Here is a 22,394-nt window from a genome sequence, read left to right on the forward strand (position 1 = left end):
TCTTTCGTGGAATCATGACCTGGGCACACACTGGGCAACATTCCACATACTCTCTTGTCTGCCTAGCCCATACTGGCCACCAAAATTGGCGAGAAATCAGTTCCTGGGTGGATCGAATGCCGCAATGTCCCCCAATCCTAGAATCGTGTAAAGCTTGCAGGACGGCAGTCCGAAGTACCTCAGTGGGAAGGTATAACCGATTATGAAAGAAGAGTAGGCCACCGTTCTCCCTCATTAGAGGGTGTCGTAGAAGTAAGGAATATTTGGGATCCTTTAAAGTGTCCTGTAGGATGGTATCCAAGCATTGAGATGTAACCAACAAGAAGTGTTTAGAAGGAAGTAATTGTTGAGCTCGATGATCCAGTTCAACGTTGTTCTCATCAGGATGATGTAAAATCGGGGAAGTACTGTATGCCTCCTTAAGTTGCGTGAAAGCACTGGTCGCTGCTGAATTCCATATGAACAGAGTCTTACTGCTAGTGAAATCTGACAAAGGAGCGGTTACTTCAGAATAGGCGGGTATGAAGCGCCGGTAGAAGTTGGCGAATCCTAAGAAACGCTGAAGAGATTTCAAATCATAAGGCTGTCTCCATTCCTGAATCGCCCGTACCTTGGCTGGATCCATGTGTATTCCAGATTAGCTAATGACATAACCAAGAAATTCAATGCTACTCTGATGAAAGTGACATTTCTCGGCCTTGGCATATAAATGATTATGATGTAACCGACCAAGAACCTCCTTCACATGACGTAGATGTTCCTCTTTCTCCTTGGAGAATATCAATATATCATCAAGATATACCCATACGGATACTCCAATCAGATCCGAGAAAATGTCATCCATAAGGCGTTGAAAAACGGCCAGAGCGTTGCACAGACCAAACGGCATTACGCGATACTCAAAATGCCTTGCTGGTGTCTTAAAGGCCGTTTTCCATTTGTCGCCGGGTTTGATACGTATTAAATGGTATGCCCCTCGAAGATCCAATTTAGAAAATATTCGGGCATTCCGCAAAGATTCCATAATGTTGCGTATCAAAGGCAGCGGATATCGATCCTTTCGTGTGATGTCGTTTAACTGCCTATAATCCACACAAGGCCGTAAAGTGCCCTCCTTTTTTTTCACAAAGAACAAAGGGAATCCCGCAGGTGACTTAGAAGGTGTTATATAACCTTTCTGAAGACAGTCATCCAAGTATTCTTGCAGAACTTCTCTTTCGTGGGGTGATAAGGAATACAATTTGCCATGGGGAATTACTGCATTGGGCAGTAGTTCTATGGCACAATCAAAGGCTCTGTGGGGTGGCAAAGGAATGGTACCAGGTTCAGAAAAGACCTCATGGTACTCATTGTAGTCGGAAGGTACTGAAGACAAGGTACACACTCGGAGCGGCCCTGATCCTTCCGTCTGAGTGGCAATGGTAGACGATCTGGTACTAGGTCCGAAGGTACAACACTCCCGACCACATCGATTGGAAGCGAAAGTCAAGGTACGGGAGGCCCAATCAATAATGGGGTTATGATGTAATAGCCACGGTAACCCCAAAATTATCGGATATGAGGGTAATTTAATCACATCAAGAGAAATCAATTCACGGTGTTCAGCAATCTGTAGCTGTAGAATTCCGGTATGTTGACGAACCGGAGCGGAGGCCAAAGGGGTTCCATCGATTACCCCCACCAGAGTAGCACAAACTTTATAAAGCAGAGGTATCCCGTTCTTCTTGGAAAATTCAAAGTCTACATAATTACCTGAGGCTCCACAATCCAGAAGACCCAATACTGTCACTGATTTACTGTGCCAGGTAACCCTGATCTGAAGAGCCATAAAGGCCACCGGAGTCATGGGTGGATGGGTCGTCACAGGAATGGGAAGGACTGAAGAGATCGAAGGGCCTGTCACTGCCTTCCTCAACCGTGACAGGGCTATTAGTTTTCCAATTTCTTGATTGGTCGCAATGGACAAGTACTGAGAAAATGTCCGGCAGTACCACAATACAAACAGAGACGGAGATTTCTCCTGCGTTTCTTCTCGGCCTCGGATAATGGTCCTCTAATGCCCCTAGCTGCATTGGTTCTAGACCCATCTCCGAACTGACAGGTACGCCTCCAGCCTGAGGAAGAGGTCTGGGAAAGAACCGCTCTAGCCGACGTCTCTCACCTCTTCGTTCAGCCAGGCGACTGTCAATACGTAGGACCTGCTCCTGGAGTAACTGCAGTGTATCAGGTTCGGGTATGTGAAGGAACTCGTCCTTATATTCTTCTCTTAAGCCACGTCTGAACAGAGTCTTTTGCGTTACTTCGGGCCATTGTGAGTCCGTAGCCAATTGGCGGAACCGGCTTATATAAGTGATAATATCGCTGGATCCCTGTCTTAAATCCATCAACTGATTCTGTGCCTTAGCCGCCAAATTGGGAGACTGAAACACCTCCAAAAATGCTTTCTCGAATGCCACAAAATCATTAAGAATGGGGCTGTTAGACACCAAAGGAGCAGCCCAAGCCAAAGCATTTCCAGTTAGATTTCCCAAGATGTAGTCAATTTTAGCCCTTTCTTGTGTAAAATGTGATGCCTGGAACAAAAAATGTATCCTGCGTTGGTTGCAGAATTCTGCCACACGCCTACGATCACCATCAAACTTCATGGGTACGGTAGTAGCCATTGGTGTCTCTACTTGTGGATTAGCAGGGGTGCCTTGCATGACCATCTGGCGGAGATTGAGATTCTCCTGACGTAATGCCGCCATCTCAGCTCTTAAGGCTCTGACCTCATCATGGATATCCTGGGATTCCTCCATCTTAGTTTCAGAACTGGGGGTAAGGCGTCTCAATCTGTTAAGTTGAGCGTCCCGAGGACAAGGCGTACCTGTATCTCCAGGAGTCTTGCGTGCCGAGGTAGCCAGGTTGTGGTAGGGGTAGACAAGTAGCTGGTGAAGTCTTCCGCAAATGAAGAAAAGTGACGCAAAGAACCGACCCCGGACCCGTCCTGTAATACAGGATTGAACTGGGGCCAGCTCCTGACGCCACGAATGACACTTCCCAATATTAACGTGGCGCCAGAACAGTGCAAGCACTGATAGGGAAGGTCGTAGATGTTACTGGCAAATACTGGCGAAGTATTCCAAGCAGTTATCCAGGGTGGTGAAAGTTCAAGGTAGCCAGTACAGGTAAGCAGAATGTTAAAAGGTACCTAAATGCGAGTAGCAGCAAGTCCAAGGTACCAATGCAGGTAAACGGTAAGCCCCAAGGTACTGGTGCAGGTAAGCAGTGAGTCCAGGGCACCAATGCAGGATAAAGAACAGAGAACCACAGAAGCCGGAGAAGTGGACCAGGACCACAGGAACCCAAGCAGGAGGCGGGCAACTCAGGCAAAACGAAAAGGAGCAGGAAGGGGAACCAGGGGGAGAGGTTCCAGGGTGCACAGGAGAACAGATAAGGGGAAGAAGAAGCAGTAAGGCAGCCCTGACTAGAGGAGGAACAGGAGAGGACCCGGCACAGGTCCAGGACAGGACCCAAGAACCCAAGGAACAGGGAAGCGAAGCGGGAGGAAAGCAACCGCGTTGAGACGCGGTGAAGAACAAAATTGGATCGCTTAAGTAGCGGTCCTGTGTGAAACCAAGGCTTGAACCGCGCTGCAATGCGCATGCGCGAACGGGTGCCGCCGCGCGAACGAGGCTTGGAACACAAGCTCGCTCGAACAGCTACATGAACGGCCCCCGTGCCCTACATGGGTCAGGACAGAGAGACTCCGCCGGGGAAATGTGCTCAGAGCAGTGCGTCGTCTCCACAACCTGAGACGTGGGTACAACTGCCAGGAACCAGCACGCCCCCTAGGGCCCCGTCGCCCCGCACAGGTAGGTGTTCTAACAGGGGGTTGTACCTGTTAGTCTTTTTGAATCTGTATTTTTTCCCCTCTGGTTTATGTGCAGAGGTCGTACTCTTTATTGTGTCTGTTGGAATTAAAGATACAAATAATGAAAGTTTCACAAAAAAAAGAAGTCAAACTACCAACTGCACCTCCTCAGAGGTATTCTTCCTTTCCTCTCCTTCCCTCAGAAGCTCACTGCCTCTAGAGCTCTGGTTCTCTCTAGGCTGGACTAGTGCAACAGCCTCTTTCTAAATCTGCCCGATTCTACTCTCCGCCATCTGCAACTCATCCAGAACAGGACTGCAAGACTTGTCCTTGGCCTCAAGGCCAGGGATCTCTCTGCATTGGCTCCCAGTGGCTGCAAGGATCAAGTTCAAGACCCTCTGCATTGTCCACACGGCCTTCTGGGGCCTGCGGTCTCAATACCTCCAACTCTCTCTTCGTAAATACCTTCCTACCCAAGCTCTTTGCTCCTCCAACTCCCTCAGGGTCAGTCGCTTCTCCAAGCAACAAATTGGTGGTAGATCTCTTTAATCGGCTGGTGCCTCCCCCTGGAACAGCCTTCCTGCCTCTCTGAAACTGGAGGAGAGCCATCTCCGGTTCCGGAAGCACCTCAAGACATTTCTCTTTGCTTCTGCCTTCCCTCTTCCTTTAACCTGCTGATTTCCTTTACCCTCCGATTTCGGGCCCAGGTCCCTGCCCGCCCAGCTGCACACCCGCACTGCCTCCCGGCAACCCTTGTACTTGGCTCTGTATGTGTAACCCTATAGTCCCCCTACCTGAACTTTTGGACACCTGTTGTCTGCACTTACCCTTGCACCTGCCACCTTCTGGCCGCACTACATGTTATTGTTTTGATCCCATGTACAGCACTGCACCCTCCCCTTTCCCCCTGGCACTTCTCCCCTCCCCTGCACTTGTGCAATCTCTTTGCCACTTGGCCTAGTAGGACCGTTGTCTCTGTCCTGACTCTGTTCCCCCTTCCGTACCTCGTTGCACCTTGAAACACTAGTGTATAGGTGTGTTACAAATGCTACATCATATAGTAAATCCCTATTTCGATCCCTGCATTTGTGCTAGTTTGACATCTTGGAGGTTATCGAATAATGGGGTTAATGGATAATTAGAAGATAAAAAGACTATTCTACAGGGTGACGTTTCACCTCCTCATTGCCTGGGCGTTGATTAAGCAAGTAAATCTATCAATAAAGGGCAACTGTGCATTCTGCAAGCTATCATGTATCTGTAATACTGCAGATAGGACAAACAAATCCTTCCAGATTCATGCTGCCCTCACTGCTGCGGACTGCACTCCTATTACATTCAAAGCCAAGATGCCAAAAGGAACACTAGAGAAAAAGCAGAGAAATATGCAGCATGCCTAGTTTACAATGTAAACTGAGCATCAGAATGCAAACGAGTTCATCCGTCGAAATAAACGGTAATCTGTTAAGCAAAACTTACTTTCGCTGCTCTATCATTAAAATGACATTCCATCTATAATTATTAGGTTTACTGCATGTTCCTAATCCTAATGTGCAAAGGTTTATGGATATCTCAATAAGGAATACAGCAAACGTACAAATCATAAAAAGTTAACAAAATACCAATGACCCTCCAAATCAGCATAATCAGCATTATAAGCTAGGAGTAGGTTAATTAAAGGCCAATGGTTACTACAGATCTTACATCTGAAGATCAACTGTACAGTAACAACCGAGAGGAAATTCTCTGAACATAACGAAAAGAATCCCGAATTTTGTTTTGGGGCGGGGGTCCCCAATCCCCCCCCCCATTTTTCCCCATGCTTTAGATCGCACCATAACCCCACCAGATTTAACCACTTACTCCACATACATCTTTTTTTTAATGCAGTATTTTTTTGTTGTTTTTTATCTACACTGCTTTAATCACTCAAAGGGCAGCCTTAAATGACTTCAGAGTAACACGCTCTTGTGTATAGGCGCGTTATAAATGCCATTTCATGCCTTTGCAGACTCAGAAGAATGCTCTGCGAAGGGGAAAAAATAATAAAATAGTGCAATGGACCTGTATCCTCGTTACTACTTCCAACCTGGTTGCAAGACAGGACAACACTATTAAGAGAAGAAAAAATAACAATAAATAATGGTTGTGCAGCACAGAGAAAACCCAAAGATGGCAACAATAACAACTACGCAGATAAGAATGTTTACAGAAAGGCAACAGTTGGGAGCAAGCCCCAGTACTAATACAATTGGTAAAGTGTACGTATTGCTCATTCGATATACTCCTAGGGCAATTCCTTGCTCAGTTAGTGGGCCCCGCTCCACCCCGCATCCCCTTGCCCTCGCCTCCCCCCGCATCACGACATAGCCGTTTTAGTCCCATCAAGGTGTAGCCACAAAGGACATACACACAATCTCCTTTGCATTTATGGCATGATCACGTGACAAAATTATGAAAGACTGTGGATGCCTACCAAAACTGAAGAAAGGCAAGATTATATGGCACAGAGACCAACAGACTTAAGCACGCAATGATCATGCTACAACGGACACAATAGAGACACTGCAATACGCTGTAGCACCGTTTGAAACTTTGTGGAACTGAAAGGCATATTTGGTACAAGAGCAAACCAGTATTCTGATTTGATAGTTATACACAATACCTTGCCAAAAAATAACAAGTATACAGTGTTAACCAATTAGGAATAAACAACTTTTGAAACAACCCTAAAATAACGCATTTGTTATTTAAAATATATATGGGGGGGGGCTAAGGGAATAAAACGGGCAGGGAGGTGTTTGGGGCAGGGTTATGGACCTAGGGAAACGGGGGGCCTTGTGGGGGGACCCCCCAAATAAAAAATTAAATTAAAAGAAAATCAGTATTTTTCATTATTTTAGGGTCGTGGATTGTTATTCCTGTTTTCGTTGTAATCACATGGAACCCAAATGGGCATAAGAAAAAGATATACAGAAAAAGAGGGAAGGGCCACAATCACTACATTACTTTTCCCAAATAGATCAAAAGCAAGAGCATGCATTATCACTAGTCATTTAACGGATTAAGTGCATACATTAAAGTGCTAATCCAATTCCACATCTAAATAGGACAACAATGCCTTTATCTCATTGAGCAGCCGAGCCCTGTTGTGCTTGATAACTATATGTGGGGAGAAAGATTTTTAACAACTTTTAACAGGCAAGTATGGAGGATAGATTAATAGATTGCTAAACCTTAGCAATCAGATGACAAGCTAATAATAAAATACAAAATATACATTATTATTGGGCTGGCTCAAATCAGTATCAATACCCATTCAAATGTTCCCCACAGTGAGCCAGGGAGGCAGAACCTTCTCCCACGCCCCCTTCTACCATGTAACTAAGTAATTGCAAGTAACAGCGCCTCAATGCCCCTGGGCTTCTTGCGTGCTATATAAATATAAATAAATAAATAATATTTCCTACCAGGTCCCAGTTCTCACCCACATTCATGAAGACATGGGACAATCTACAGAGCAGTCCACACATATACATGCCAGGAGCTATTGAACTTGACAGGTACATGACGAAAGGAGTACGGTTATGCAGTAGTACAGGGATGGCTGTGGCTAAACTGCCTACACTGTCCCTCACTACTATTAAACTAACAGTGAACCCAATCATAAAAGGTTGAAAAAGGAACAGTACGACGACTGGTATATACCACATTCACCTCTTTTCGTAGTGCAAGCAGAGGGCAGGCGATGTATTAAAAGAGCGGGATAACCTGATAAGAGGAGAAATCCAAAAAGCTTTAGTACAATGGTTCGTCTATAAAGTTCAATGCAACAAACTAACTAGAAAAATAGATGCAAAAAAAAAAAATAAATAAATTAAAAAAATAAAATTAAAAAAAACAGAATTTAGCGTGAAAGGGTTTTCATTTTGTGGGTTGATGAGTAGGGCTGTTGGGGAGAGACTTGGCAACAATATCAATAGTTCAAGGATATGTCTCTAGGCAAAACGAGGATGTGTGGCTTAAAAATCACTATGTCCAGCGAGACAGGGCATTTTATACAGTAAGTTTGGTTTCATGTCTTTAATGGTTTAACAAGGTTGAGCCAGGGTAGGAGCTTCTTGCAGCAGTGATTGGGCGCCAGGTTGGTGAGCTGGTCGACTGGGTCAATAGGTGACGTGGTACAAGCAGCAACACATGACAGGAAGACGCTTGGGACAGGCAGGCTTTTTTCGGATCAGTGTAGCTCAAAAGCAGTTCAATGCAGGAAACGGGGCACATAATTCATCCTTGACTTCAAGGCTGTGTGAGGCCCAATCCAGGGTCTCCAGGAACCCTGGTAGTCCTTAATACTGAATTTCCACACCAGGAAGTAGTCTTACACCTACAAAGAGGGGAAGGGCGCCTTGGCGTCCAGTGGCCAGGATCCTGGTTACAGTTCACAGCCAGCAGAGGCGCCTTGGTCTGACAGCAGTGTCACCCCCTTGGTTCACTAGGGATGGTAAAGAGGCAGAGCTCTCCTCTGCATTTAAAGCATCGGTCTTCACCTTTATTGCAGAGAATTTTGGAATAGACTGTTCTAGATAAATCCTCCTCCTTTCAGAGTCCAAAGATACATTAAAAAAAAAAATATTCATATATATATATATATATATATATATATATATATATATATATATATATATATATATATATATATATATATATATATATATATATATATATATATATATATATATATATATATGATACATTACTCACCGTAATCGTATTTCTGATGCTTGTATCTGCTTAGATTCACATGCTGTGCATAGGCCGACATCTAGTGGAAGCTGCGGAGTATTACAGTTTGTTTTTCGAAAATCGAAAAAGGGCGTCGACACAGGGCGTGCCAGTAATACTATCCCTAGTGTGACGTCCACTGTACCCATGATCCCTCACGCGTCTAGGATCCCCAGATTGTGTTTTTCCTGACATGAGGTAGCATGAGGAGTAGCGTGAATACAGATAGTCCAAGCAGATAGACAGAAAGGTAAGACTACAAGCAACCATGCGCCTTCTCTCGGAGGGGAGGAAGGGTGGGTCGCATGTGAATCTAAGCAGATACAAGCATCAGAAATACGATTACGGTGAGTAATGTATCCCTTCTGAGGCTTGTGGAATCTGCTTAGATCACATGCTGTGCATAGATTAGCGAGCAGTACCAAAAGAAGGAGGTGGGATGTGAGAAGGGTCATGAGCAAACAGGTGTCTTAGAACCGCTTGTCCCACTTGTGTATCTGTCTTGGAATGAGTGTCAATGCAGTAATGCTGAGTAAAAGTGTGAATAGAGCTCCAAGTAGCTGCTTTGCAAATGGTGTCGAGGGGAACATTTGCAATGAAAGCCAGAGTGGCCCCAATGCCTCTAGTAGAGTGGGCCCTTGGTGTAAACGGCAGAGTCTTTTTAGAAAGAGAGTAACACAGCTGTATACAGTTGATAATCCACTTAGAGATAGCGCCCTTAGAGACGCGATCCCCCTCTCTGCCTGTAGCTACGGAGACAAACAGTTGATCTGTTTTCCTTAGCGGTCTGGTTTTATTTACATAGTATAAGACCGCCCTACGCACATCTAGGGTGTGTAGTTTCACCTCAGCCGAGCTTTGTGGGTTTTGGAAGAAAGCCGGAAGCTCGATGGACTGGTTTACATGGAACTTGGATATGAATTTTGGTGAGAACCTAGGGTGTGTGCGTAAAACCAGTTTGTCCTTGTGGATAGTAAAGAAAGGCTCTTGCACTGACAGAGCCTGAATTTCACTGACCCTTCTTATGGAGGTAATGGCTACTAAGAAGGCCGTTTTATAAGTCAGGTGTTTGGGACTACTCGTATGCATGGGTTCGAAGGGGGGCCCCATGAGCTTAGCTAGCACCACGTTGAGGTCCCATCCTGGCGGTGGGTTCGAAATAGGAGGGTGAAGTCTCTTTACTCCTTCCATGAAGGCTTTAACCACTGGTACTTTCCACCACGAGACCCTGTTATGGGATGTGGTGTAAGCCGAGAGGGCTGCCAGGTGTACTTTCAGAGAGTTAAAAACCAACCCTGCATCCAGCAGGTGGAGCATGTATGTTACAACGTTGGAAGGAGTGCAATCAACCGGGTTGATTTGTTTATTCTGTCACCAGATAACGAATCTTTTCCACTTGTCAAAGTAACAGTGTCTTGTATTTGGTTTCCTGGACTCTTTTAGAATGTCCATACACCTCTGTGGTAATTTGAGATGTCCAAACTCTATGACTTCAGGAGCCATGCTGCTAGGTTCATAGAGTTGGGTTCCTGATGCAGTGTTTGACCTTGTTGCTGGGACAGAAGGTTGTACCAGGCTGGGAGTCTGATGGGCTCGCACACCGCCATCCTGCGTAGGTGTGGAAACCATGGTTGTCTCGCCCACATGGGAGCAACTAGGATGAGCGTCATTGATTCCTTGTTCATCTTGTACACCACCTTCCTGATGAGAGGAGTTGGTGGAAAAGCGTACGCAAACATCCCTGACCAGTTCATCCACAGGGCATTCCCCTGGGAGTCCGTTTGGGGGAACCTGGATGCAAATCCTGGGCATTGTTTGTTTTCGCTTGTGGCGAATAGGTCTATAGTGGGGAAACCCCACTGAGAGAAGAGATCTTCTACTACGTCTCTGTGAAGGACCCATTCGTGTTCTTCTGGGAGGGGGTCTCTGCTTAGAGCATCCGCTAGGGAATTGAGCTCCCCTGGAACATGTTGCGATGACAGGAAGATGTTCCGTCTGAGTGCCCATATCCATATTTTCTGGGAAAGCTTGGACAGATTTGGCGAACGAGTCCCTCCTTGCTTGTTCAGATAGAACATGGCTGTCGTGCTGTCCGTCCTGATCTGCACCGACAAGTTCAGTAGATGGGGCTCGAACGCCTGCAGCGCTCGGAATACTGCCAGAAGCTCTAGCAGATTGATGTGGTTCTTGGCTACTGAGTGAGACCAGAGACCCTGAGCTGTGTGGTGGAGATGGTGAGCTCCCCACCCAGTCAGGCATGCATCTGTAGTAACCACTGCCTGTACTTCGGGATCGTAAAAGGGTTTCCCCTTTGCGATATTCTCTCTTGTCCACCAGTGTAGGCTCTGTACGAGTGTTGGCGAAACGACCACTAGATCGTCCCACTGACCACTTGCCTGAGACCACTGTTTCGCCAACCATTCCTGCATGGGACGCATGCGCAGACGCGCGTGGGGGACCAGGTAAATGCATGACGCCATCATGCCCAGTAACCGCATAGCTTTGCGTACTGTTATCTGTTGACCTGACTGATAATGCGGAATCTGCAGAAGTATATTCCGAATTCTTTCTTCCGAAGGGAAGGTCAATTCTCTCTGAGTATCTAAGATAGCTCCTAGAAACTGTTTTGAGGTGCTTGGCACCAGACTTGACTTCTTCTCGTTGATAGAGAAGCCCAATTCGTGGAGGAGGTCGATAGTCCTCTGAATGTTTGATCTGCAGATTCCTGGGGTTTCCCCCGTTATGAGCCAGTCGTCTAGATAAGGGTACACTGGGATTGCCTCCCTGCGTAGGTGTGCAGCTGCCACCGCCAGTACCTTGGTGAATACCCTTGGTGCTGAAGCTATCCCGAAGGGCAGTACCTTGAATTGGTAGTGGCGACTGTCCACCTTGAAGCGCAAGTATTTTCTGTGCGCCGGGAGCATAGAAATATGAAAATAGGCATCTTTCATATCCAGGGTTGCCATGTAATCCCCCTTTTTTAGGAGTGGGATTACCTCTTGTAGCGTGGTCATACGGAATTTTTGGGGCTTGACATACTTGTTGGCAGGCCGTAAGTCCAATACTGGGCGCATTGTTAAATCTTTCTTTGGCACAAGGAAGTAAGTTGAATAGTTACCCTTGTTTACCTGGTGTCCTGGGACGAGTTCTATCGCGTCCTTTAGGAGCAGATTGTAGACTTCCTCGAGGAGGATCTTTTGATGTTCTAAAGAGTGGACTTTTTGTCTTGGAGGGTGGTTTCGGGGACGTTGCAGTAGTTCTATACAGTACCCCTTGGATACCGTCGACAGCACCCATCTGTCGGATGTTATCCCTTCCCATGCCTGGGTGAAGCTGGATATTCGTCCCCCTACTGGGGTTGCATGGGAAGGGACCCTGAAATGAGCGTCACTGCTTTGGTGGAGGCGTGCCGCCTCCTTTACTGGGGCTGCCTCTGCCTCTACCACGTCCTCTTCTACTAGCCCTACCATACCCCTGGGTAGACTGTTGTGAGTTGGTGTTCCACTGTGTACCCTGGGTGTGGGAATACTATTTCCTCTATTGGAATTTTGGCCGCGGGGGCGACGAAAATTGCCGTTCCCTCTTTGGTTAGGTGGTTTTGTAGTTAACTGGCCAAGGGATTTGAGGGTGTCGAATTCCTCCTTAGCGTTTTTTAGTGCGTCCTCGACTGCCTTTCCAAACAGGAGATCACTTTCCACTGGTTTGTCTAAGAGTGCAGCTTGTGTTTCTGCTCTGAATCCCGACTGCCTCAACCAAGCATGTCTTTTGATGACAGTCCCCTCTGCTATAATTCTACCCGCATTGTCTGCGGCGTCTAAAGTTGCTTTTAAAATGCAGCCTGAGACGTTTCTTCCCTCTGCACAAATGCGAGATAGCTGGCTCTTAAGGGGTTCGGGAGCGGAATCTATTAGTGCTGCCACTTCTTCCCACTGATGGCAGTTGTAGCTGGCCAACAGTGTGGTGGAATTCGCGATTCTGGTTTGGTAGGCTGCCGTGGAAGCTACTTTTCTACCAAAACCATAGAGTTTCTTACTTTCCTTGTCGGGGGGAGCCTCCGAGGAAGATAATGGGGTTCCAGCTCTCTTGCGGGTGTTAGTTACGACTAGAGAGTCTGGCTTAAGTTGGCCTCTAATATATAGAGGGTCCGACTGGGCTGCTTTAAACAGCTTCTCTACTCTCGGGTTTACAGGTCTTGTCAAGTTTGGGTTGACAAGGGATGGTGCTATTCTGCGTTGAATAGATTTCAGGATGGGAATGGTCTGGGCTACTGTCTTCCTTTCCCCTATTAGTTCCTCCGCGAAGTCCCTCTCTTCTTGGACACCTTGTGTGTCTATGTGGAAGTGGTTAGCTGCCCGAGAGAGCAGTTCATTCAGGAGGGGCTGATTATCTATTGGGGGATCAGACACTGGGGCTTCCCTTTCGACTGGTGAGTCCATTCTGAAAATATCTGGGCTATTTTCTGGCTCATCCTCGTCTTCGTCCTCCCCGTAATAATCTGACACTGCGAGATCTTCTGGTGTCTCAAAATCCTGGCCCTCTATAAGGGAAGAGTCTCCTTGGCCTGTAGGGAAAAGTCAAGAATAGGGTTGGACCTCGAAGGGGTCTGAAGCCTTTACTGGTGTCTCGACCCGGGGCCTTTTATTTGAAGGGATAGGGTCCCTTGAACCTGAGGGAGAAGATTCCTGAGGGTTTAAAGCTAGTAGTTGGTCAGGGTGTCTTTCGAAGAAATTTGCTAAGGAGGACATCCTTGACATTACTCTGTCAATGTCCTCGCATGACCAGAGTTTTGAGCTTGGGGTGACCTTGCTGGAACTCTCTATGGACTGTCCCTGAGAAGACTTGGACGGGGAAGTCAGTTCTATTGTTGTGGGGGATTGCAAGGGTCGTTTCCTTTGTTGCTTACCCCCTTCCCCGTGGGTGGAAGTGTGTTTACCCTTTCCCTTATCTTTCGACGCCTGGTGTCGAGGATCGGAGGTGGAATCCCTGTGTTTCGAACTAGGCTTCGAAACTGGGCCCTCCTCACTCCCAAGTGATGTACCCTTTCCCTGGGGTGCAGGCTGGGGATGGAAGCCGTGTTCGTCTCCGGACGAGTGATCTTCCGTGATGTTAATGGGCGAGGCACTATGTGCAAGTGTGGAGGCTTGCCTGACGTCGTGCGGCGACCTCGACCGGGACCGCCCAGAGGACGTCCTTTCGGACCGCTCCTTTTGTGCCTCTTTCCGAGGTTTCGACGACGTCGAATCTCGGGTGGGTTTTTTGTGTTTAGCGTGTGTATGTGTAACGCTCTTGTCGCCGGGGGACTTCCCCATAGTCGCCGGGACGGACGACCTTCCGAGGCCGGGGATGTGCGTTAGGCTGTCTTTCGACGCCTTGGTGCCCTCGCCGTCCGAAAGTCCGGCGTCGCTGCCGTCGCTGAAGGTACCCTCCGCCTCCATAGCTGCTAGCTTGGCGTGGTGGGCCCAACGCTTGGTGGAGCGGTCCTTAAGAGTTTTTGTCTTAAACCTGCTACAGGCCCTGCAACCCGCCTCGGGGTGGTCTCTGGGCAGGCAAAGGTTGCACGTAGCGTGCTTATCTACCCAAGGGTATTTTTTATTACACTTGGGGCAAAACTGAAAGGGCGTACCCTCCATACGCGCCTGTGGGCAGCAGGCAAGTGTGTGTAGGTAAGAAGGTGTTTCTAACCGAGTGTGGAAGTGTACCACCCCCCACTCTCCCTACTTGTAGGGCCGAGGCCAGCGGCCCAGGCCCGAGCCGAGGCGGAAGCCTCAAGGCCCAATCCGTCAGGTTTCGACGTTGATCTCCTCCCCGGTTCGGCGTCGAGATGCTGGTCGACGTAAGGGTGACAAAATGGGGCAAATTAGAATTAGTTTTAAGTGTAAATATGGCAAAGCCAGGGAACTCCGATGAAGTGCTTCCGACCAGAATGGCGGAAAAAAACAATCTGGGGATCCTAGACGCGTGAGGGATCATGGGTACAGTGGACGTCACACTAGGGATAGTATTACTGGCACGCCCTGTGTCGACGCCCTTTTTCGATTTTCGAAAAACAAACTGTAATACTCCGCAGCTTCCACTAGATGTCGGCCTATGCACAGCATGTGATCTAAGCAGATTCCACAAGCCTCAGAAATATATATATATCATCTTGTTATAAAACACAAAATGTCACAAGGGATTAGTGAAAAACAAGCCTGCGTTAAGGGGGCCAATCCAGGCTGTTGCAACAAGTATTCAGTCTTTGGCTATCCAACACATTGACTTGAAAATCTGGCAGGGGTGGAGGGGGTTGGGGTCGGTAGGCAATCCTAAACTAAGATGGAGAAACTCCCCCTCCCCCCACCTCTCCCTTCTGGCTACTCCCAACTCTGCACCATTTCCATGCCTCCTGACTTCAGAGGGACTCCAATGGTCTGCATCCTGGTGTAAAGGTGGATCTAGTATGCCAGTGCAAAATTTGAGGCACTGGTATCAAGGAGATCACCGGGGCAGGGGTCCTGTGCCCTAGAGTAAGGTTATGCCCTTACTACACAGGGATCAAAGAGGTATACTGTTATCTTTTTAAGTTACTGCTTTTCTTATATATATATTTCTGTTTCTTTTGTCTATGGTATGTATCACACTTTTTATTTTACACCTTCATAAACTGGCTCACTACTTGTTCTCATCTTCGTGCTATTGTACAGGCACCCTTTGTGGGAATGCCTACACCATCTGTAAATTTGTTAAATTGCCATCTCTGTTCTTCAAATAATACAAATACCAGATGTAGGGACCCTTGGCATAACTCAATTTCCGTGTATTAACGTCCTCCTATTCCTTGAGGCAAGATCACCCATAAGACGTCCATTAACAACTTTTCTTTAATAAAATATAGGAAGTTCAGGGAAGGTGAACTTTTTCCATATGTGAAATAGCTTATAGCCACTATACAGAAAAACTGGGAGTTCAGTTTTCAATAAGGAAGTCTCTAAATTTAAGACTGCAAGATAAAAAAAGACTAATGTGCCATGAAAAGGATGTATCGGTAGCCACCATATTACCTTGCCAACATTGCCCCAAACACACCAAACCATATTCTCGCACAGCATAGATTTCAAATTAGTGACTATACCCAAGAGGTCATCTTTCCCAAACAGTGCTATAAAGCAACGTAACCTGGGGAGTTACATGCGTTTACCAATTGCTGCCTAGACTAAAGAGTACGCCTGTTAACATGTTAGTGTTATTTTCTTTAAATACACGGGGCTGGAAATTCCCCACATCGTATCAATTACTGCCCCACTCTCGACCGCAAGAAACGTCGGTCTGACTGGCCATGTCCAGGTATACCCACTAGTTTGCTACACTTCCAGAGTTAGTATTTCTTGTGATAACGTTTGGAAGGATTTGCATTACACCAGTGTCAAGTTTAAAAGTGCTGGGTTGCATTATTCACGCTCACAATCGATAGACCTAAACACAACCTTATCAAAGCGCAGAAGGAACATACAATACTGCCGAGACAGAGTAAAAAGAGATGGACTTCACATTACCTGGAGCACCCACGTCGTGTCGCGCATTCATGTCCTCATCTTGCGAAGCATTCAACCCAAGCACAACCTTCTCTGCTCCAACCAATGGCAAAAGTAGAAAGGCCACGTGATGAGGATGATGATGTAGGAAAAACAGACAATGTACAGTCAGACCTGGTTACTCCAAAATGTATTCACTTCATCCGAAAATCACCAAGGATTGCATATAGCCATGTCACTACCACATTATATTCACATTCACTGACAAAACTAGATTCACCCAGGTTTCTGGATAAACCAGACATCTGGATTAGCCAGGTCAGATTGTACATTATTTGATTTTAGATTAAGGAAGCATAAAAAATCATAAGGAAAGGAGAGGAACATAATGTGTGACAGAAGAGTGAATAAAAAGGTGACACGCCCGGTTTAAGCAAATGAGTGAAAGGATGAATAAAAGTGAGTGAGAAAATGGAAATCCACCTATAGACTTTCAATTTGCTCAGTATAGAACTGAACAAAATGATCGAAGATGAATCCATGCAGAAACAATCAGAATTGCTTGAATGTAGTTTAATACACTAAGGCTTCTTTTATAGAACGGTCACGTTTATACCGTCTACCCCCATGCATGTACAATGCAAGGAAATACTGCATGGGACAGTATCATTACCCATCACAGACACTCAAGTCCCACGCACTGTATGTAGAACACATGCAAGATGAGATGCTGGGGTTACAGCACAGTTAATCTGGGATGCGAGTCATCTGGGCTGGGTGAATGTTTGCTGGCGAAACGGGTAGGAAAAAGCTTTAGTGAGGGCATAAGAGAAATGACCAAACCTACTTGGCCTGGAGAAGTAAACTGTGGAGGCACGACCACCCTGTGTGGGCAAGGACCGCATGACATTTCAGAATGGGTGAAGAGACAGGGCAGCGTGAAGGCTAGGCTATGGATACAGCATGAGGGCAAGAGGCACAGCCATGTCATTGAATGAGATCAATAACGGATGGAGTACTTGATGCACACTTTATGGGCTCTCAATTTACACAGGATACATGAAGATGGCACTGGGATACAATGGGGCACGTCATGATAAATGTTGGGGGGGAGCCTTGTGTCGAAAAAAGGTTTAACTGGGACTTACTCCAAGGGCAATAAAAAATGCATAAGGCAGGCAATGCAAGTCACTGCCCAGGTGCGTAAGGTTTCCAGGAATATTGGCAGGGGATGAGGTAGACTAGTTGATGCATTCCCTTTAATAGCGTGCATGCAACACAGCCCACAGTGCAATCTTACATGGCATTATACATACTCATGTAATTTCCCATATGAACCCTTACTTTTAGATACACTTTAAGGGCCAAATTCATGCATTCAACAAGTTTCACACAGTAGGCCTGAACGCATAATGCAGTAGACATGCCATGCTCGAAGGGTGGCGTTTCGTTAAGATTTTCTACAGGTTCTTTCCTACTGAAGATCAAATTGAATACTTTACCGCCATCACACAGATGTGGAAAACACATTTTTTTGCCAGAAATCTTTAAAGCAATGCATAGCAATTACAGGTTGGGGAAAGAGTTGGATGCAGTCTGTATGCACTGCTCCATAATCTAAACCAACACAGACCTCTGTTCCATATTCCCCCAAGGAGGTTCCTGTGCAGCCTGCTTTTCTCCCCATGCACTAAATCGATTGCAATGGTCGCCAATATAAAACAGTAAAGAGAACTTCTTTGAAAACTGTAATGCCAAAGCAGAAACAAACTCCAGGGAAGGCAGTACAGAGCTTGCAAGTGCTGACTTTTTAAACATGGAACACTAAACAAACGCATTGAATGAAGGGTCTTTGTCTCAAAAAACATGAAGCGGACATTTGTGTCACCATCAACCAGAATCATTTCTACGGAACAGGGTTGGAGTGCGAGCGAGGGGAAAAAAATAAAAAATGTGCCCCTGTAACCTCACTATCTAATCTCTGCAAAGGTCAAGATCACCCCCCCCCCAATCGAAGGTGAAAGAGCTTACTTCCATTTACGTCCACAGGCGGGTTATTTATGTGAAGGATACTCTAGTGTGCTACCGCGTGCTCGTGCTGATACTTACGAGTTTATGGTACTGATAGAGTGCACTAAAGATTTTAAGTAACATATTTGCATTTCTGCCCCCCCCATGCCTTTGCAATCTTAAAAATATAATTATTCACATATTTCCCGTAAACCCATCGCCACCATATTGGCCGACAGGGGTGAAGAACTTGATTCAATGAGTTCAGAGAGTATAATGGCAGATCACTTTCTTGATGACACGCACTGGATGAAGGCAAACGAACTAGGTTGAGTGGGACTTTGGGTGTCCCACTCTGACACAAGATCTGTGCAACTGGATTTATTGGCATTTAAACAAAACACTGCTAGCAATGCAGGAGAGGGAGAGGAAAATTGACACATTCGGGAAGTATCTTCATGACACAATGTCAGAATGAATACCTGAATGAAGAATTAACTAGCTGGCAGACTAACAGCCAGGAGACAACAAAAGATACACAAATCTATCAGAAAAAAAGACCCATTACAAAAAGAATTGCAAAACACAGGCTTCCAAAAAAGAGGGCATTTAACTCAAGCCAGGCTAGTCCAAATGAGCCTATGGAACAGCAAGTGCGAAGTAAACATAAAATAATTGAAATGGATCATAAAGTTAGAGTGAGACAAGAAATTAAGGATGTTCAAGCTAATTCAGAATCGCAGTCTAAAACTCGCAGACAGAAACCGAGACCCTACATTATCAAAAACTCCAGTCTCATGCTAGTGGTTTTAGCACACCTAGCCATAGTCAGGATATTGGGGGCGCCAGACACATCTCTTCATCCCAATCTCGCCCAGCTACACAGAAAGATCTAATGTTCCAGTCAGATACAGAGAAATACAGGTGAGAGGGGAGTGGCCCACTTAGCAGGTCAAGGATTGACAGGAGAGGGAGTGAGCTCACCTACACCGAATTAGTGAGTGGAAACAACATGAAAATGAGTTCAGGGGATAAGAATTACTCTGCATGATTCAACAGAGACCATTTGGCTGTAGGAATACCCCAGAGCCCCTAGGATGGGAGAAATACAGGGTTCAGCAACAATATGAAATGCCTCATCATTCAGTCCCTCAGAAAAGTATTGAGGCCCATACCCAGAAGAACAATGGAAAAGCGAATTTAAGCAGGGTCCCCCACTACCATACACATAGGAAACCTCCTTACAGTCATATTGACAGGGCTTGAGGAGACATGAAAATAAGGAAGGGTATTAAAGTAGTGCCTCAGATTATGATGAGGCAAGCTAGACTCTGGTAAAGAGACATAGAAAAAGAAAGCGCCAATCACAGCTTGTGAAAGACCTAATCAAACAGATGCAATGAAAAGCTTGGTGACCCCCTCAGCATAATAAATGCTAATTTGTCTGTTTAGGAACATCTAAAATTTACGAACACAGAATGGCGTTGCTTACGTTGCAAAACGATCAACATAGACTTCTTAAAATTGCCATCCTCTCCCAAGTGGTCTAGTTTATTTTCTGGTCTGGAAGATCAAACATACTACAAATGGTCTTCTGACCAGAAGGATAGCTCAAGAGCCACGAGTGTCTTGAAAGCAAGACAACGCAGAGCAACAAAGGTTCGAACTCCGGTCCCACGTCGAGACTGGACTCCATGAATTAAGCGGGTTATAAAAAGATGAATCAATGACAATGCGGCCATTTAAAATATTTTTCCACTTACAGAAATCAGCAATTTAATATGTGCTGTTGCGAACCAGAAGGAGGACTTTAACAACAATGAGTAATGGTATAGGTCTGTTTATTCAAATAAAAGGAAAAATGCTTAACTGGTCCCATCTCTGAGGGAAATTCCCTGCCTTCTAAAACAAAAACTGAGGGTGTTTGCCATAGTCCAAAATAAAAAGTGCCTGAGTCAAAATACCTAGTTACTAACTGGCCCAAGCACTTTAGAAAAACCCAACAAGAAAGGGAGGCTTGCCCAACAGACTCAGAATGGGCCTCCGCCTGGCGTGGCTCTGACTTATCAGCCTTCAAGTTCACTTATGTCTGTGTGCAAAATGTGCAACTGCCACTAGCTAGTGAAATTTTATTCTTGGCGAGTAATCAGTGGGGCGCTGTGCCTCTCTCGCTTTTAAATTGCTACCATTGTTTTTACACCTTGCTGCTAAAATTTGAAATTTCCTTTAAATACTTAAATTGTATGAATCCGGATTGTAGTTTGACCTGGTCTAGAATTTTAGAAATCAATCTTCTGAATCGCTGCAACATTTATTAAACATACAAATGCTTTTAACTAGAATTACTTCTTGCTTCACTTCATTTCAATCGGTGCGCATTGAATTACGCTTCCCTTTGGTTTTGTAGTTCCTCTGCATACTTGTTTGACCTTAGGCGCATCAGTACTGGCTGGTCTGTGTCACTCCGTAATAACAACTTGTGTCTCTCGGCAAATAAACATAAGTAAGATCTCTTATCTTTTGCCTGTGTTCTGCTTAGATCTACCTCGGCTAGGTTATTCGTATGCATCCACTCAAGGCAATTGAGTGTGCCAGGAAAGATATAGGCACGCAATCGCCTACATCTAGTAACCACAGTGCTTAACAGTGATATACTGAATCTAAAGGCCCCACCTTACATTTTGTCTAGGGGAGAGTACGTGACACAAAGTGGTACTGGATATGATAGGCAGAATACCATCAGTAAAGTTATAAAAGCTAAATGAGTTTAACCCTCATTTTATTACGCAGCTTGTTGATATAGCAATATGCACAGATATTTCAGAATATTCGAGGCTTAAGGTATCCTTTCTTGTTAAACAGGTTACAGAAGTGGCAGATCTAATGACTGCACAAGATCTAGATATCATCTGCCTTACAGAAACATTATCATCTGTAACTTCAAACCAAGCTCCCCAGCTGGCAACTCCACCCGGTAACAAATATCATACAAACTGACTGTGCTGAGGGAAGGGGGCATTATGAAAGAGCATCTTAACATCCACACACTTTCTTTTAAACGTTCTTGATAGTTGTGGATATCTATTAAAATTGCATATTGATCATAACACCCATCAGTATATTGATACTTTATCGACTACCCTCCACCATACCTATCTTTGAAGAAAAATGATTATCTCTGATTGGTGAGTTCACGAAATTCAATATCCCTGCCATTATAATGGGAGATGTTAATCTCTGCAACTGTAAGGAACTCATGGCGGCAACAGTAAAGACAGACAAGTGATCACAGTTCAAGGATGTTTATTGAACAAAGAATGCAGGGTGGAAAAACGGCCAACCTAAATCTAAGATGGGAGCAAGCGTTGACCATCAAATGAAAAAAGCCTGTCCAAGTGGCCTTGTGTCAAATAAAATGGGCCTATACTAAAAAAATAAAAAAAATAAACGATTGCGAAGTCTTATCACTAATTACAGAAAGCGTGTGGGAAGGAGTTTCAATAAAGAAGTGTTCTCAAATCATAGATCAGGATAGGCATTAGCCAGGGGTCTCCCTTCCCCACGTTTTGAGCAAGGATAAGGTGGGACTTCCGAGCACAGCACACGCTCGAGCTTTCTCAGCATGAGCCGACAGTTCTTGTATCAGGTTCTTTTATGGTCAAGTCTGTTAACAAAAGTCTCTTGCCTTCGAGGGCCCGATGTATTCAACAAACAAAAAGTTCTGTTCCACTTATACCTTGGATGATGGCCTCACCCCTGGGTCTCCCTCTTCCGGGCGCAGAACCTTCAAGTTGTATTCAATGAACTTTGGGTGGTAATTTACACCCCAGATCTCCCTCGACCAGGCTCAGACACACTCAACAATGGTGGACAATTCACTTCCTCTAGTCTTTCAATACTTCTTACTTTCATGGGTTTTAATGTCTTTTTAAACAGTTCTTCAGACCTCATGCCCGGGTCTCCCTTTTCCGGGCATAGACCTTTCAAAAATCGTAACAACTCAATTGAACAGTTCCCTTAGGGTGGTAACTTTCCGCCCTTGGATCTCCCTTATTCGGGCTCGGACCCCTACCAGATGTCAGCCTCCCTCCTCCGGGTTCACTATGGCTCTTCTTACTAACAGTTCACTGCGGACAACCCACTGCCGGGTTCACTCCTGTGAACACACTGTTCATAAGGACTTCAGGCTTCGCCCCCTTCCGTCATCATCCCTCCGCTGGGTTCACTCTTGCCAACTT

The 22,394-nt window shown here is 45.7% G+C and overlaps 1 protein-coding gene across 6 annotated transcripts in view; it reads right to left on the minus strand.

Moving 5' to 3' along the window:
• Window positions 1-22,394, minus strand: part of DGCR2 (DiGeorge syndrome critical region gene 2) — a 1,169,540-nt gene that overhangs the window by 1,067,682 nt on the left and 79,464 nt on the right. For 4 of the 6 annotated variants that reach the window (XM_069619935.1, XM_069619934.1, XM_069619938.1 and 1 more), the window contains exon 2: window positions 16,168-16,239. The exons of the other annotated variants lie outside the window; for them this stretch is intronic. In XM_069619935.1, coding sequence (XP_069476036.1) covers window positions 16,168-16,239 — 72 coding nt within the window. The remainder of the gene's footprint in view (window positions 1-16,167; window positions 16,240-22,394) is intronic. 6 annotated transcript variants of the gene reach the window in all.

This window comes from Ambystoma mexicanum, chromosome 10 (genome assembly GCF_040938575.1).
Source record: "Ambystoma mexicanum isolate Mex_15411 chromosome 10, UKY_AmexF1_1, whole genome shotgun sequence".
Classification (NCBI taxonomy): Eukaryota; Metazoa; Chordata; class Amphibia; order Caudata; family Ambystomatidae; genus Ambystoma; species Ambystoma mexicanum.